The sequence below is a fragment of the Scyliorhinus torazame genome, chromosome 5 (genome assembly GCF_047496885.1).
Source record: "Scyliorhinus torazame isolate Kashiwa2021f chromosome 5, sScyTor2.1, whole genome shotgun sequence".
NCBI lineage: Eukaryota > Metazoa > Chordata > Chondrichthyes > Carcharhiniformes > Scyliorhinidae > Scyliorhinus > Scyliorhinus torazame.
Window position 1 is genome coordinate 165,405,933 of NC_092711.1, and position 17,831 is coordinate 165,423,763.

At 45.6% G+C, this 17,831-nt stretch overlaps 2 protein-coding genes across 2 annotated transcripts in view; one reads left to right on the top strand and one right to left on the bottom strand.

Annotated features, from left to right (window-relative positions):
- Nucleotides 1-17,831, top strand: part of LOC140418020 (uncharacterized) — an 86,351-nt gene that overhangs the window by 55,423 nt on the left and 13,097 nt on the right. The window contains 1 exon segment of the mRNA XM_072501450.1: nucleotides 15,392-15,512. Within this exon segment, the coding sequence (XP_072357551.1) occupies nucleotides 15,392-15,512 (121 nt within the window).
- LOC140420450 (uncharacterized) lies at nucleotides 11,312-17,730 on the bottom strand. The gene is made up of 2 exons (XM_072504460.1): nucleotides 17,640-17,730; nucleotides 11,312-15,202 (listed from the first exon to the last, which is right to left on the bottom strand). Exon 2 carries the CDS (start codon nucleotides 14,854-14,856, stop codon nucleotides 13,954-13,956), a length of 903 nt encoding a protein of 300 aa, XP_072360561.1. The 5' UTR covers nucleotides 14,857-15,202; nucleotides 17,640-17,730; the 3' UTR covers nucleotides 11,312-13,953.

Below are 17,831 nucleotides of genomic sequence, written 5' to 3' on the forward strand. Positions count from 1 at the left end.
GGGTGGTGAAGAAGGCATTCAGTATGCTCAGTTTTATTGGTTAGAATATTGAACACAGGAGTTGGGATGTCTTATTGAAGTTGGACAAGACATTGGTAAGACCGCAGATGGATAGGCTGGGACTTTTTTTCCCTGGAGCGTAGGAGGCTTAGGTGTGACCTTATAGAAGTCTACAAAATAATGAGGAACATAGAAAAGGTATATAGTCAACATATTTTCCCTCAGGTAGAGGAGTCTAGAACTAGAGGGCATAGGTTTAAGGTGAGAGAAGAGAGACACAAAAAGACCAGAGGAGAAGTTTCTTTTCATAGAAATGAAATGAAAAGAAAATTGCTTATTGTCACAAGTAGGCTTCAAATGAAGTTACTGTGAAAAGCCCCTAGTCGCCACATTCCGGCGCCTGTTCGGGGAGGCTGGTAGAGGGTGGTGAGCATCTGGAATGGCTGCCGGAGGCAGTGGTAGAGGCGGGTACAATTTTGTCCTTTAACAAGCAGTTAGAAGTTACATGGGCAGGGTGGGTATAGAGGGAAATGGGCCAAATGCTGGCAAGTGGGACTAGCTTAGTGATAGAAGCTGGGCGGCATGGACAAGCTGGGCCGAAGGGCCTGTTTCCAAGCTGTAAACATCTATGACTCTACCTGGAACACAAATAAACCTTGCCTCAAGTTTGTTAAGCTCCAATCACCAGGAGCTAAGGGAGGGTATGGTCTCCTGAAAAATCAGGCTTCATCAATTGGCCTCTCATCTTAGGTTCATAAGGGATTGGGTTAGGATGGAGCCAACATTCATCTGGCTCAATACAGAAGCAGACCAGTCAGTTCTCCCTCGATCCAAAACTGGCATAGTCTGATTATGGAAAGCATCTCCATGCAATTTTTATGTCTGTAATTCATTCGGAGTCTGATGCATTGGGTAAAGTATGGGACTCCTATCTAAAATAGATAGGCTCCAAATTCACTGACTTGCTCCTCCTGGACTTTCCAGGAGTGAATTCAATTTAACTTAGGGCACAGTGGTTAGTACTGCTCCCTCAGCGTCAGGGACCCAGGTTCAATTCCAGTCTGTGTGGAGTTTGTGTATTCACCTTGTGGCTTTGAGTGTTTCCTCCGGGTGCTCCGGTTTCCTCCCACTATCCAAAGAAGTGCAGCGAAAGTGGATTGGTCACGCTATTTTGCCCCTTAGTGTCCAAGATGTGTAGGTTAGGTGGGTTGACCATGATCAATGGACAGGCTTATGAGGATTGGATGGGGAGTGGGCCTGTGTGAAATGCTCTTTCTGAGGCTCAGTGCAGATGTGAAGGGGCGAATACCCTTCTGCACTACAGGAGTTCTATGTCATCTATGTTGTGTAATTCATTTTAATTTCATTATGCTGTTAGCCCATCCCGTTTGTGATATTTTTGGGTTTACAAACTGAACTGTTATATACTCTTACCCTCTTTCCCCACTCACTACTTTAACCTGTTAACTGGTTCTTCAATTGATCTGGCATTTCATCTCGAGGCTCTGGTCCCTCAAATATCCTGTTCCAAATTAATTCTGCAATGTGTTGCTTGGATTGATGTTGGCAATATCTCTTGTTCCGCTCTGTGCCCATTTGCCACGATTTTGTTCTGTTACTCTGTTGCATTCATTGATTTAAAATGATTTAAAACAAAACAATTTATTAAAAATCAGTCCAACTCATCCGTGAATATATTCAAAGACCCCCACACGCCACTGGCCCCTGGGAAGAGAAATCCAGAGACTAATAACCCTCCAAGGGAAGAGATGACTGGATTGTACTTTATTACAGAACCATAAGTAATATATCTAATCTGTACCATATAACAGCACGAGACATGTCTCTGGTATTAATTTACTGTTCCCTCAAATGTCAGCCATCGCCTGGAGAAACCAGCCCTTTAATTGTGAACATTAGGAAAGAGACCATCCTTTTAGCCAAATAAATGTGTCAAGCTGAGGGAGCAAAGGATGTCAATGTCTTTCAGAGAGAGAGAGACCTGGGCCAAGCTTTCCAGGGTCTGTACCCTCCCTGGATTCACTTCCTTTCCCTTCAGTTGCTGCAAGTGACCAATTGAAGGTGGGAATGAGAAAAGAAATGGAAAGGGGGAGAAAAGAAAATAAAGTGCTTTACTCACAGATGTTGGAGACATGAAGAAGTTTTCAGTTCGTGCGAGGCCCCAGGTTTCCTCAGTGTCCAGCTTCCACGTTCGAACGGGAGAGCTGATTGGATGGCGGAAGGAGTCCTTCCGGTTCACTAACTCTTCCCATTGGTCAACAACCTTCCACCAGTCATTGTTCCCCCTCCTCGAGACAAGGTTTCCAGGCAACCGACTGACGGCTCCGGCCAGAGCGAGAAGCCTCTCGGTGATTTTCTCTCTCCCCCCCCCCGCCCCCGGCCCCGGCCCCGGCCCCGGGACTGCGCATGTCTGAGGGAGAGATTGCGCATGTGCGAGGGAAAGCTCACCGCTGACCTTTCTGCTGAGGCGTTGACCAATGGGAAGGGTTGGATGACCGGAAGGACTCTGGTCCTCCAGGCAATCAGCTCGGGCTTTGTGTGAATGGAGCTTGAACATCACACAGACTGAAACGTCCTCTGAGTAAAACACTTTCTTTTTTCCCCCCTTTCCATTTCTTTGCTCATTCTGATCTTCAATTGGTGACTTGCAGCAACTGAAGGGAAAGGAAGTGAATCCAGGGAGGGTGCAGACTCTGGAAAGCTTGGCCCAGGTCTCTCTCTCTCTTAAAGACATTGACATCCTTTGCTCCCTCAGCTTGACACATTTATTTGTTGAGACTCTCTCTGAAGCTCAAATACGACAATTATAAACCATCCATGAGCCCTGCCCCTGACCAGCCTGTAATATCACAGGGGCCGGTTAATCTCAGTTGTTTGGACAGCTGGTTTGTGATGCAGAGCGAGGGTTCAATTCCTGGCTGATGTTATTCAACCTTGTCTCAACCTTGTCTCTTGCCTGAGGTGTGTTGATCCTCAGGTTGAATCACCACCAGCCAGCTCTACCTCTCAATGGGGAAAGCAGCCTATGGTCATCTGGGACCTTGGCGACTTTACCTATAATCCAACAATTTAATCCACTCGACATAATCCTCACCGATTCCGAAGCCTCGCACCGTATGCACCAGATAATTCGACTTGAGCGAAAGCTTTCTCTGCATCAAAGGAGATCACCAGCCCATCCACTGTGTATTTCTGAAAAGCCTGAATCACATTCAGCAACCGTCTGACATTGTGACTGGAAAACCCTTATAAACCCAGTCTGGTTACCACCCCCCCCCCCCCCACCCCCACCCCCACCCCCACCCCCACCCCCCCCATCCCCCCACCCACCACGATTGTTGGAAGGATGTCCTCCAGCCTTCTCGCCATCAATGGGTCCAACAACAAATCCTCAAGCCCCCTATAAAACTCACACCCACAGCCATCCGCTCCTGGTGCTTTACCCAGCTGAGCTCCTTCATGGCCTTTGAGACCTCTTCCCGAGAAAGGGGAGCATTAAGAGGTTCACACTGGCTTTCTGAGGCCTCCGTAAGCTTCAAGGAAGAGAATAAATGCTCCATATCCAGCAACCCTTCACCAGACTTCACAGACTTTATAATCCTGCATAGAATTCCCCGAATCCCTGTTTATCTCCTCTGTCCTCACAACCCTTTTCCCTCCCCCAAGCCGCACAGAGGGAATTGTTCCAATGTCGGCCTTTTTCTTTGTCAAACAGGTCATGTATTTGCTTGGTTTATTCCCAAACTCGTACACCGTCTGCCTCGCAAACCTTTCTCGACCTGCTGCATCAATAGGGAATCCAAAACCACTCTTGTCTCAGGAAGCTCCTTAAGCAATAGCTTATGCGAGATCTCCTTATAATTCTGCTCGGCCTTCGTGAAACAAACCCCCAGACATTGCTGGTTCTTCAGCATCCGAGCATAAACTTTACATGTCTCCCATAAAATGGAGGGGGGAATACCAGGGGTTGGGTTAACCCAAAGGAAGAACTCCAACTCGTTCTTACAATGCTTAGTAAATTAAGTATCTCTTATCAGAGAGGCAGCAAACCTCCACATTCTCGACCTGGGGGTGAACCCTCAAGTAGAATTCCAGAGAAACGGGATGGTCCACAATCGATGTTCACTACGGTGCAAGAGGACACCAGGTGTAGGATGGTCCTTGACATAAAAATTTTGTTGATTCCAGTATGACATTGATTAGGGCTGGAAAGAAGGTAAAATCTCCGCCCCTCTGGTGCAAAGTTCTCCAAACATCCACATAACCCACCTCCTCACAAGTAAAGGCCGATGCCCTAGCTTGCGGGTTGGGGGTTGGGGGGTAGGGGTGGGGGTGGGGGTGTTCCTGGTAACCGGGAGCTTATCTACCAGACGATTTAAGTGGCAGTTGAAGTCGCCAACCACAAAAGAGTTAGTTGAAGCTAGCTCTGCAAAATCCACAAAGGACTTAGTAATGAACTCCAGGGAGTAATTCGGGGATCCATAAACATTCATTATTGAAGCAACATCTCCATGCACCGAACCTCTAATGATCACATATCTATCTCCTTTGTCCTTGGTGCAGGTTTCAACCTTAAAAGGGATATTTTTATTAATAAGGATTGCCACACCCCTGCTACTTGATGAAAAGGAGATGAAAAAACCTGCCCCACCCAATCCCGCCTCAATTTAAAGTGTTCCTCATCATCCAGATGAGTTTCCTGTAATAAAGCTATGTCGACTTTCTCCTTAAGAAAGGAGAGGATACCCATAGATTTGAGCCAGGGAAATGGGATTGGAAATTTTCGGAGATGGGATTGGAAAGGAATTTGGACACTAAAAGATTTATTTCTTGCGGGTCGTTTTGCGGGATTGAAGGAGCTGGGAGTGAAGTATGGGCTGGAGCAATGGAAAATATTTAGATACTTGCAGGTTCGAGAGTTTGCCAGAAAGGTGATACAGAGTTTCCCAGTAGAGCCAGCTTCCACATTGCTGGAGGAGGTGCTGACGACAGGGGGACTGGGGAAGGGGTAGTATTGGTGGTTTACGGGGCTATTTTGGAGGAGGAGAAGGCGCTGTGTGTATTGATGTTTGCCCTATGTATTGTTCTCACGTATGGAATGATCTATCTGAACTATACACAGAACAATACTTTTCACTGTATCTCGATACACGTGACAATTAACAAATCCAATCCTCACCATTGAGGTGATGGTATTTCTAATCAGTAAGGCTACTCCACCCCCTCTGCCATATTCTCTGTCCCTCCTGTAAACTTTATGACCGGTGTATTTTCCCAGTCCAGACCATCCTGCTACTTGTTTTTGGAACAGTATTGAGTTCCCCTGAGGCCTTCCCCTCCCCCTCCATTTATTAGTTTAAAGTCCTTCTGACCTCCCTATTTATCCTTTCCACAAGGACACTGGTCCCAGATCGGTTCAGGTGGAGACCGTCCCAACGGTACAGATTCCTCCTATCCCAATACTGATGCCAGTGCCCCATGAAATGGAACCCCTCTTTCCCGCACCACTCCTTTAGCCACGTGTTACTTCTGTAATTTTCTCATCCCTGTGTCAAATTTGCACGTGGCTCGTGTAATAATCCAGAGATTATATCCTTTGAGGACCTGTTCTTTAATTTTGAACCTCGTTCCTGATTTTCCCCAAACAGGTCCTCTTTCCGAGTCTTGCAGATGTTGTTTGCCCCAACGTGGATCACAACAACTGGATCCTCCCCCTCCCTCTCCAATATCCTTTCAAGCCGGTTAGAGATGCCCCTCACCCTGGCACCCATACCATGTGGGACTCTCGGTCCTGCTTCCAAAGGATGTTATCAGTTCCCTTAATTATAGAATCCCCGACAACTACCACTTCCTCCCCCCGCTTGAATGGCCTCCTGTACCAGGGTGCAGTGGTCAGCGAGCTCATCCTTCCTACAGTCACTGCTCCGATACCCTGCCCCTCCGAGTCCGCTCCCCGGAGACTCGGCTGCGAATCCCCGAGATAAGGTTTCTGTACTCACAGCTCCGACACTCCGTCCCTCCGAGTCCGCTCCCTGGAGACTAGGTATGGGGAATAGGTATTGGAGACGAGGTATTGGGGAATGAGAGGAAGGAATGTTCCATAGAAACTAGAATTCTCTGATCTGAATTTCTATCCTGTACTGAGTGTTCACTTTTGTAAACTCCTTTTACAGATATTACAAGAGGAGGAATTGCAGACAGAAATCTCAATTGTCACGTCTCGGTCTTACAGAGTCACTTGATACCTTGGGATCTGAGTATCATCGGCCTTTGAATCTAGAAGGAGAAATGTTTGCCCGATCTGTCGGCATCAAAAGATTTTAACTATCAGTGTGACTGGAAAAGCACCGAGACACACACACCCGAGTGAGAGTGTTCCAGAGCACTGACTGTGGAAAGAGTTTGAACCAGTTACACAGACCGAAAAAAAATCACACCATTCACAGTCTGGAAAGACCTTACACGTGTTGTGTGTGTGGACGAGGCTTCAACTGATTGTCAAATCTGGAGAGACACGAGGACACCCCACCCTGGAGAAACGGTGGAAATGTGGGGACGTGGGAAGGGATTCAGGGTTCCATCTGCACTGGAAGCTCATCGGCGCAGTCACACTGGGGAGAGGCCGTTCACCTGCTGTGTGTGGGAAGGGATTCATTCAGTTATCCGCCCTGCAGAAACACCAGCGAGTTCACACTGGGGAGAGGCCGTTCATCTGCTCTCAGTGCGAGAAGGGATTCACTCAATCATCCCACCTAAGGACACACCAGCGAGTTCACACCGGGAAGAGGCCGTTCATCTGCTGTGTGTGGGGGAAGGGATTCACTCGATCATCCGACCTGCGGAAACACCAGCGGGTTCACACTGGGGAGAGGCCGTTCATCTGCTCTCAGTGTGAGAAGGGATTCACTACTTCATCGAGCCTGCGGAGACACCAGCTTGTTCACACTGGGGAGAAGCCGTTCACCTGCTCTCAGTGTGAGAAGAGATTCACTCAGGTCATCCGAACTGCGGATACACCAGCGAGTTCACACTGGGGAGAGGCCATTCATCTGCTCTCAGTGTGAGAAGGGATTCACTCGGTTATCCCACCTGCAGAGACATCAGAGAGTCCATACAGGGGAGAAGGCATTAACCTGCATTTAATGAGAGAAGGGATTCAGATATCGATACTCCCTGCAGGAACCCTCGCGAGTTCACACCTGGAAGAAGCCAGTCACCTGCTCTGAGCAGGGGAGACATTCAATGATCCGGACACACCAGCGGGTTATTTCTGGGGCGAGACCATTCATCTGCTCTCAATGCGGGGAGGGGGGGGATTGTGATTCATCACACCTGTTGTGACTCGGACAAGTTCACAATAAGTTACAATTGTTGTTATTGTTTCTGCTCTCACTGACATCCAGGACTGCATTTTGTTCATTCTGACATCTGGTGAATGGTGATGATTGGAGGGTTTCTTTCTGCTGGACTGGCCGGTCTAACACCTCTGCCTCCGGTGGGCTGACCATTTTTAAGGTTAGTTGCGATTACCTGGTTCCAAGTTTGACGAGGAGCACAGAATGAAAAGGTGTTTGCACGTTGGAAGATATTCAGTTCCCAAAGCAGCCACGTTGCCATGAAGATGGGCTATGGTGGTTACAGGGTTCTTTTGTCTAATTTATCTGGGTGTTTCTCACATCTTCGTATCATTGGAACATAGAATCAGGAGTTGGCCGTTCAGCCCGTCGAGCCTGCTCCACCATTCAATACGATCATGGCTGATCATCCACTTCAATGTCTTTTCCCCACACTATCCCCATATCCCTTTGTGTTATTGGTGTTTAGAAATCTGTCAGTCTCTGTTTTAAACACACTCAATGACTGAGCTCCCACAGCCCTCTGGGGTAGAGAATTCCAAAGATTCACAACTTGTAGATCTCTGTAGATCAAATGATTGCCCTGTTCTATCCCCGTATCCATGTCGATTTATTTCCCTCAAAAGCCCATCCCATTTTCTTTTGGAAACATTTCATCATCTCCGCTTCTACCCCCCTCCTCGGAAGTGGGTTTCAGGTATTTCCCAAATACTGCCAATCTCTGGTTCAAGTCTAAGATTTTCTTCAAATGTAAACGAGAATCAAAGGGCAAAGAAGGAGGCCATTAAGCTCACTTCCTGCACCATTGTCAGGCAGTGAATCCCAAATCACAACAAGTCATTCTGTTTTAAATCAAATACCTTCATGAGATACTGTGTTTGGATTTTCACAGGGTATTTGAAATGCAGTGAAAGACATGGTTGTTACATAAAATCAAGTCTCAGTCTTTATGAGTGATCTTCGTGAGTGGACCGAGTGTGATATATCCAAGTTTGGGAACTAGTTCTAAAAATAAATTACATTTATTTGAGCATCACAATGGCACAGTAGTTAGCTCTGTTGCCTCACAGCACCAGGGATCCATGTTCAATTCTGGCCTTGGTCACGGTCTGTGTGTGGTTTGTATATTCTCCCCATGTTTGTGTGGGTTTCCTCCGAGTGCTCTGGTTGCCTCCCACAGTCCTAAGATGTATGGGTTAGGGGGATTGGCCCTGATAAATTGCCCCTCAGTGTCCAGGGGTGTGCAGGTTAGGTTATGGGGTTACTGGTGAGTGGATATGGGTGGAGTGCTCTATGGAAGAGTCGGTGCCGACTCAATGGGCTGAATGGCCTCCTTTTGCACTCAAGGGATTCTATATCTATTTCTATAACAACTTTCATGACCACACAATCTCCGAAAGCTTTTTACAGCCTTTGAAGTACTTTTGAAGTGTAGTCACTGTTGTAATGTCCTCCCCTAATAGGCGCCGGAATGTGGCGACTAGGGGCTTTTCACAGTAACTTCATTGAAGCCTATTGTGACAATAAGCGATTATATTATTATTATAATGTCGGAAATTCTGGGTATGCCTCATTGATAATATTTTGTTTTTAAAATCAATCACTCGTCAATCTTCACTGTTATGAGTAACAAGGTTAAGGAAACCATGTTAAACTCTGAAACGTGACTGGACCTTTATTTTAAAAATTCATTCTGTTCCAAAGCTGAGTGAGGCAAAATTGTTTCAAGTAACAAATTGTTCCAGAATTTTGTAAAGCTACAGAAGATCATATATTGCCAATGTCTGGTTCAAGTCGAAGACTCAATGTTCAATCCAATCTAGGTTAGTAAGAAAGAAAGGTATTGTCTTTCACAAAACTGTCTTTTTCAACTAGTGGATATTGTATTAACCAAATGTATTAATTAAAGATTACTGTATTAATTAGCTACCAGTCAGTAACTGATTAAGTAATGAGCCTTAATTGAGTTACAATTAAATACTCAATAATGAATCAGTAGTTATAGTAAGAGACTCAGTTTTATTTGCTGTAAAAATGTAACAGCTTAATTGCTGTGCTTGTAAAGCATGTGCAATGAGGATAAATGTACTGGCAAGAGAGACCTTCAAACTTTGATTCGCCTCAACATTTGAAACTGTTTGAATAAGCGATTGTATAGAATCAGATAAAGGGATAGTATGAAACAGTTCTATTGTATTCCTGTCTAAGATAATGAGAGACGGTGGTGTCAGTAATTGGCGATCCAATTAAATTGACCCAGTGACCAAATTGACCAATGGTCATGTTACAACAGGCCCAACTCTGATGTGAAGTAATGGTCACTTTGGGGATAAAAGCAGAGGTTCTGAAGGTCTTCCTTGCTGGCCAAGTACTGAAGATTCCAGAGGCCGAGTTCCAAGGAAATTACTGTCAAAGGAGCCAGAGAGGGTTACGCTTCTACAGACTGATCACCCGCATGAAGTTGTAAAAGTCAATGTCTTAAAGTTTCTTTGAATAAATGTTTTAAATTTAACTTCAAGAGAATTCTGCCTTTGCCTTAATTGCCTTGTCTGAACCAAAGTGAATTTATTAAATGGTAAGTTGGGTGTGGCTGAAATCAATTAAGTTCCAAATAACAAGTTCAGAAAACATAAATCTTCAATTTAAAAACTTGCATTTCTATAGCACCTTTCACAACCACAGGACGTCCCAAAGTGCTTTACAGCCAATAAAGTACTTTTGAAGTGTAGTCACTGTTGCAATGTAGGAAAAGCAGCAGCCAATTTACACACAAGATCCCACACAGCAATGTGATAATGAGCAGATGATCTGTTTTTAGTGATGTTGATTGAGGGGTAAATATTGACCAGGACACTGGGGTAACTCCCCTGCTCTTCTTCAAAATAGTGGCTGTGGGAACTTTTACACCCACCCGAGAGGGGCAGACAGGGCCTCAGTTTAACATCTTATTTGAAAGAAGGCTGTTCTGACAGTGCAGCACTCCCTCAGTGCTGGGACGAGGAATGTTGGATGTCATTTTTGTCCTCAAGTCCCTGGACTGGGATTTGAATTCTCAACCTTCTCACTCAGAGGTGAGAGAGCTGCCCACTGAGCCTATAGGCTGATACTATAAACAATACAAAGTTAGAAATGGAAAGTTACCCTTTAAAATCCCCACCCTTTGCCTCCAGTGCCTAACTCTAATAATAAACACCCCAGTATAAATAACATGGATTTCACTGACAAATGTTGAAGTGTTGGTTTAGAGCCACAAGTTCTGACTTCCCATTTGAGCCTCGGGCACCTTTCTGTCTCTATTGCTCGTGTCAATGACAGCCAGGCAACAGAGCTGAAACTGAATTTACCTAAGAATAACGGGGCCTGTTCCCAGTTGGGAAACTACCATGGACGTCGCACTAATAGAGAGACAGGAAAGTGCTGGAGGACTGACTGGGAAATGGGCCTCCAACCAATTGTTATATCGGTCACTCACAGCTAAAGAGAAACCCGTCTCTTTAAATACATATACAGGGAAGAGGCTGCAATGAAATCTGTCCCTTTTAACCTGCACAAAAGCAGGAGGCTCAGATTCACAGGGTGCAGGAGGAGACCATTCAGCCCACCAGGTACCCGCTATATCTTTGAGAGGACTCTCCCATTCCTCCAAATGCTCTGCTCTTTCCCCAGAACCCTGAAGATTCTTCCCTTACAAGTATTTACCATTTGGAAAGATACAATTGAATCTGCTTTCAGTCAGGTCAGAACAACTCGCTGTGTCAATAAATAAAATAAAATCTCATTCCCCCCTCTCTCCCCCCCCCCCCCCACCCCTCCCCCCTCCCCTCTGGCTCCTTTGCCAATTACCTCAGAGGGATTCATTTTCTGTTAAAGAGCCTGTCAACCCCTCTCATCCACTTTCCCTGAACGACATCAATCTAATCATGAAAAATCAAATATTGTTATGATAAATGTTTATTAATGAAGCATAACATGGTTAAAAAAACAGAAAATGACTTGAGGATCAAAGACAACCAGAGTAAAAGGATATTCACAATATTCTGGACACAAATGGTTTCTCTTTAATTCATCTGTAGCCTGTTCCCTGCCCTCTTTGTGGAACACCTCCGCTCAGTCCACAAGCATGACCCTGACCTTCCGCTTGCTGCCATTAGAATTCACCACCTTGCTCTCAGGCTCACATTTCTGTCCTCAGCCTGCTGCAATGTTCCGGAGAAGCCCAACACAAGCTGGACCAACAGCCCCTCATCTTCCCATGAGGCATTTTACAGCCTTCTGGACTCAACATTGAGTTCAACAACCTCACACCCTGAACTCTCTCCTCCATTTTGATTTGTTTTTTTACCAAGTGCCAGTCTGCATTTTGTTTTCATGTTTTTTGCTTCCAGACAGAGCTGTCCTTTATTCTGCCATTAACACTTACTGTGGACCAATGCTTTGTTTCTTTTTTTAAATTTCTTTAGAGTCTTCAATTATTTTTTTCCAATTAAGGGGCAATTTAGCGTGGCCAATCCATCTACCTGCATATCTTTAGGTTGTGGAGCTGAAACCCACATAGACATGGGGCGAATGTGCAAACTCCACACGGACAGTAACCCGGGGCCAGGATCAAACCTGGGACCTCAGCGCCGTGGGCAGCTGAACTAACCACTGTGTCACCGTTCCACCCCAATGCTTTGTTTCTTTACTGCAACCAGTACCTCTCCCTTTGCCTTTTGTAACAGGGCATTTTTGTCTTTTAATCTCACCCACCCTCTAACCAATCCCTGACATTCCCTTTTGTTCTACCTGACCCTCCCCCTTTCTCACCAGCATCAAACCCAGCACATTTCTCCCTCTCTTTAGTTCTGAAGTAAGTTACATTGGACGTGAAACGTCAACTCTTTCTCTCCCCACAGATGCTGCCAGACCTGCTGCGTTTTTCCAGTTCTTTCTGAATTTATTTTCGATCTGTCTGTAGTTGGGGAAAAACACTATTTAGTGTCCAGGAGGATACAGGGTAAACCACTGAGGTTTGAGATTAGGAGAAAGTTCTTCACCCAGAGAGCGGTGAGTCTGTGGAATTTGCTACCACAGGAAGCAGTTATGGCCAAAGCATTGTATGTTTTCAAGGAGGAGTCAGATAGAGATCTTGGGGTTAAAAGGATCAAAGGACACAGGGGGAAAGTGGGAACAGGTTACTGAGTTGGATGATCAGCCATGATCAGAATGAATGGTAGAGAATGCTTGAAGGGCCGAATGGCCTCTTCCTGCTCCTATTTTCCATGTTTCCATTTCAGTAGAAATTTTCACTCCTGTCCCGATCCCAGTTGACGTTATAACGGAACAGGAAGATCCCATAATGGAACCCTGGCTCAAAAGACTTTAACTTTTTTAAATGAAACAGAGTCACGGGGCTACTGATTAGTTTATCAATAAGAAAAAAAATTAAACATAAAAATGGATTATAATACAATCCTCCTTTACACCTCCTTCCGCTTCACCAATACACACAAGTTTTAAGACTCACATGGATGACAAAATACATTTGAAGCCCCAATGGTCTCATTGGCACAAAGTTAGTGTTTCCAGATTTCTCCTTAGAATCCCCCCAGATGATTATCATATGAGAGTTTCCAAACTCCATTCCCAAAATACTTTAAAAAATATTCCCTTGTAAGAATACCTTTACTTAGTGATCCACATTCCAAAATCCAGTCCAACTTTTCCAAAGGACCCTTTTGACTCCAATTTTTAGCAGGAAATCTGTGCCAGGATTTTGGATCAACCCATTTATGATTTCACTGTTACACAAATTCTGATATCCAACTAATACTTTACAAGTTGTTCATAGACGATATTAACGCATTTTAACAGTGAGGATTTTTTTAGGAAACGTTTGTCTTGTATTTTCACTAACCAATTCCTTCTCAGCTTTGTCTGGGGTCCCTGAACAGAATCCTGTTCTCTTTCCAGGTCTTCAGACCCAGCTATCCCAGAGTTTCCTTTGAATCTTCTTTCCTGCACATTACTCCAATGTACAGCTTTTCTTATAGCAAAGCTGGTTTCTCTCTCCAGCTTCGAGCAGAGTTGGGAGCTGTTCCCTGCTCCGTGACCTGACTCCAACTGCCTGCAACTGCTGCTAGCTTTCAGCTATAAACTAAAGAGCAAAAGAAAGCTGTTTGCCATCTTTCAGGGCCTCTAGTTGCTCAGCAACTATCTTTTCTTTATGCGGAGCTATCTAAACACAATCATATCCTAGGATTGAAGCTAATCCCCACGTAGACAGCCTTTAACGTCTAACTACAGCTCCCTTCGAGGCACAAAACACCGACTGGAAACTATAACTTTATTCTAATGTTTATCCATACAAATATAAATACCTTAAAACTACCTTTGGTTTCCAAATACTCCCAGTTTCAAAGAGCATCAGCCCACTGGAAGCAAAGTCATGAGAACAGCCAGTCCAGCAGAAATAAATCCTCCGACCCTCCCACTTCACCAAGTGTCAAAATGAACATGGTTCAGTCCTGGATGTGATTAACAGCAGCAATAACAGCAGAATCCAACCCATGTCATCACTTGTGAACTTGCTGGTGTTTCAACAGATAGGATGACCGAGAGAATCCTTCCCACAAACAGAGCAGATGAATGGTCTCTCCCCGGTGTGAGTGCGTTGATGTTCCATCAGTACCGAAGAGGTTTTGAAGCTGCTCCCACAGTCCGAGCATTTAAAGGGTCTCTCATTGGTGTGGGTGACATTGTGTCTCAACAGGTTGGGTAAATGAGCGAATCCCCTCCCACATCCAGTGCAGATGAACGGCCTCTCCCTGGTGTGAACTCGCTGGTGTCTCATCAGTTGGGTTGCAGAACTGAATCCCTTCCCACACTCAGAGCAGGTAAATGGTTTCTCCCCTGTGTGAACTCGCTGGTGTATCAGCAGATCGGGTGACTTAGTGAATCCCTTCCCACACTCAGAGCAGGTAAACGGTCTTTCCCCGGTGTGAATGTGCTGGTGTGTCCGTAGTGTGGATGACTTTCGAAACCTCTTTGTGCAGTAAGAGCAGCTGAACGGTCTCTCCTCAGTGTGAATGCCCTGGTGGGTCATCAGCTCCCGAGAGCTTTTGAAGCCACTCCCGCAGTCAGAGCATTTAAAGGGCCTTTCATTGGTGTGAGTGACATTGTGTCTCAGCAGGCTGGAGAACTGAGTGAATCCCTTTCCACACACTGAGCAGATGAATGGCCTCTCACCGGTGTGAACTCGCCTATGTGCCTGCAAGGTGGATAAATGAGTGAATCGGTGCCCACACATGGAGCAGGAGAAAGGCCTTTCCCTGGTGTGAACTCGCTGGTGTGTCTGCAGGGTGGATGACTGACTGAATCCCTTCCCACACACAGAGCAGGTGAATGGCCTCTCCCCAGTGTGAATGAGTTGGTGAGTTTCCAGCACAGATGGGGATCTGAATCTCTTCCCACAGTCCCCACATTTCCATGGCTTCTCCATGCTGCTGGTGTCCTCGTGTCTCTTAAAGTCTCGTCCCCACACAGAGCACGGATACGGTCTCTCCCCACTGTGAATGATGCAATGTTTTTTCAGGCTGTGTAACTGGTTAAAAGTCAGTGCTTTGGAACATTCTTATTGAGTGTGTGTATCTCGGTGCATTTTCAGCCACACTGATGTTTAAAATCTGAATCTGACGGAACAGAAAAACATTTCTCCTTATAGATTCAAAGGCCGATGATATTCAGGTCCTGATGAATTGAGTGACTGTCAGATCTTGATGTGATGTTTGGTTTGATGTGATATTTGGTTTGAGATTTCTGTGTGTAAATCCTCATCTTCTAATATCCTGTTAAATGTGTTTACAAAGATCATCTCAGTGTCGGTACAGGACAGAAATTCAGGACAGACAATTCCAGTTTCTATGGAACATTCTTTCCTCTCTCATTCCCTCAAAGCTGTAAATCTCCACCCCACACACTCTGACTCCATTCTCACTCTGTTGTAACTAATATCCATACTCCCAATTCTCCTGAAGATGCTGAATCAGCTGATCAACAGATCCATGCACTTTGCAACCTGTCCTGGAAAAGGGAATCTCAAAATCTTTTGGCAACTGCCAGAGATATTTGTCCATTTGACTGGACTACAGAATTTGGGTAATGTTTCTTGCAGTGCACAAGGAGACTATTCGGTCCATTGGGTCTGCACCGGCCCTTAGAAAAAGCACTCTACCTAGGCTCACTCCCTGCCATATCCCCGTAACCCTGTGCATTGATCATGGTCAATTTACCTAACCTGGACATCTTTAGACACTACGGGACAATTTAGCATGGTCAATCCATCTAACTGCACACCATTGGACTGTAGGAGGAAATTAGAGCACCCAGAAATTGGAGCCGGAATTGAACCCATGTCTCTGGTGCTGGGAGTAGCTGTGCAACTGTGCCGCTGAACTGTATTGCTTGATTAGAAATGGGGGGTGCGGGAAGAACTTTATTCAGAGGCAATTTTTCAGAACTTCTAATTTACTGCCTATGAGGTTGGTGGAAGTTGCGATGATTATTAATTTCAAAATGGAATAGCATTGGCCCATTTAGGAACTAAACTTGCAGGGGAACATGGATATAGACGGGTAATTGTACTGACTAGTTTGCTCAACAGATTCGGTATGGTTTCGAATTAATGAATGGACGCCTTCTGTGCTACAATCACTCTGTGACTGGAAAAATATAACATAGATATACAACTATATTACAAAACTAGAAATAATAACAAATATATTTTATTACTGAACCATCAATAATATATCTAATCTGTACCATATAACAACAGTAGACATTTCTCTATCCGATATTAATTTACTGCCCCCTCAAATATCAGCCATCTCCTGGGGAAAGCAGCCCTTTAATTGTGAACATTAGGAAAGAGACCATCCTTTTAGTCAGACAAATAAATGTGTCAAGCTGAGAGAGCAAAGAATGTCAATGTCTTTAAGAGATAAAGAGAGGATGTGGGCTCCAATTTGTGGGAACCAACGGTTTGTGCCGGGGAGGTTGGATGGGGGGGTTTCAGAGGTGGCAGAGAGCACAGATTGAGAGGCGGGGGGACCTGTTTATTGGTGGGAGCTTTTCTTGTTTGGAGGAGGAGTTTGAACTCCCAGGAGGGAATGGGTTTCATTATTTGCAGGTGAAGGACATCATACCGGAGGCAGGTTCCTTTCCGCTTCTACCGACCCAGTGGATACAGGATAAGGCAGTTTCAAAAATGAGGATGGGGGAGGGGATGGTCTCAGAAATGTATAAAGAACTTATGGCGTGGGAGGGACGCCAGACAGGGGAAGTAAAGCGCAAGCGAGAAGAAGAGCTGGATAAGGAACTACAGGCGGGTCTTTGGGAGGATGCTCTGAGTAGAGTCAAAACGTCCTCATCATGTGCCAGGCTCAGCCTGATATAATTTAAGGTGGTCCACCGGGCACACACGACTGTTGCCTGGATGAGCAAGGTTTTGAAGGCGTGGTGGACTGGTGTGGGCAGTGTGCGGGAGGGCCCGCAAACCATGTCCACATGTTTTGGGCATGTCCGAAGCTTAGGGGATATTGCCGAGGATTTGCTGATGTCATGTCCATGGTTTTAAAGACAAGGATGGCACCGGGTGCAGAGGTGGCGATTTTTGGAGTGTCAGAAGACCCGGGAGTCAAGGGGACGAGAGAGGCTGACATTTTGGCCGTTGTCTCCTTGGTAGCCCAGAGACGGATCTTACTGGCACGGAGGGACTCGGAGTCCCCAAAATCGGGGGTATGGGTTAGTGACATGGCCGGGTTTCTCAGGCTTGAGAAAGTCAAGTTCGCCCAAAGAGGATCAACGTTGGGGTTCATCCAGAGGTAGCAGCCGTTTATCGACTTCTTTGAGGAAAATTAAACTGTTCGCAGATATAATAAGGGGGGGGGGGGGGAGGGGGTAGAGGGAGGTAGTTTAGTTTCGGCAAGATCAGTGAGTGAAGGAGGAGGGTGAGCTGGGGAACTGTGTCTGTTGGCTGGGTACAGTTGTGGGGTGGGGGTGGGGGGTATTTACTGAGTTATGTTTACATTTGTAATTACTGTTATATAATCATAAATGCCTTCAGAAAATGTTTTTCAAAAAGAGAGAGAGAGACCTGGGCCAAGCTTTCCAGAGTCTGCACCCTCCCTGGATTCACTTCCTTTCCCTTCAGTTGCTCCAAGTGACCAATTGAAGGTGAGAATGAGAAAAGAAATGGAAAGAAGGAGAAAAGAAAGTGTTACTCACAGAGGCCTCCTTCTGCACTGTAGGTTCTATGTTATGTTCTAGGTTGGAGACAGGAGGACGTTTCTGTCTTTGTTCTCACTCTTCATTCACACAAAACCCGCATTCTGATTGGCTAGAGGTGCAGAGTCCTTCCGGTGAAACCTCCTCGCATTGGTCCAAATCTGAGTATGACGGTCAGGAGGTGGGCACTCC

Coding starts and splice junctions, on each gene's coding strand:
- LOC140420450 (XM_072504460.1), bottom strand. CDS start 14,856: ATGGAGAAGCCATGGAAATGTGGGGACTGTGGGAAGAGATTCAGATCC.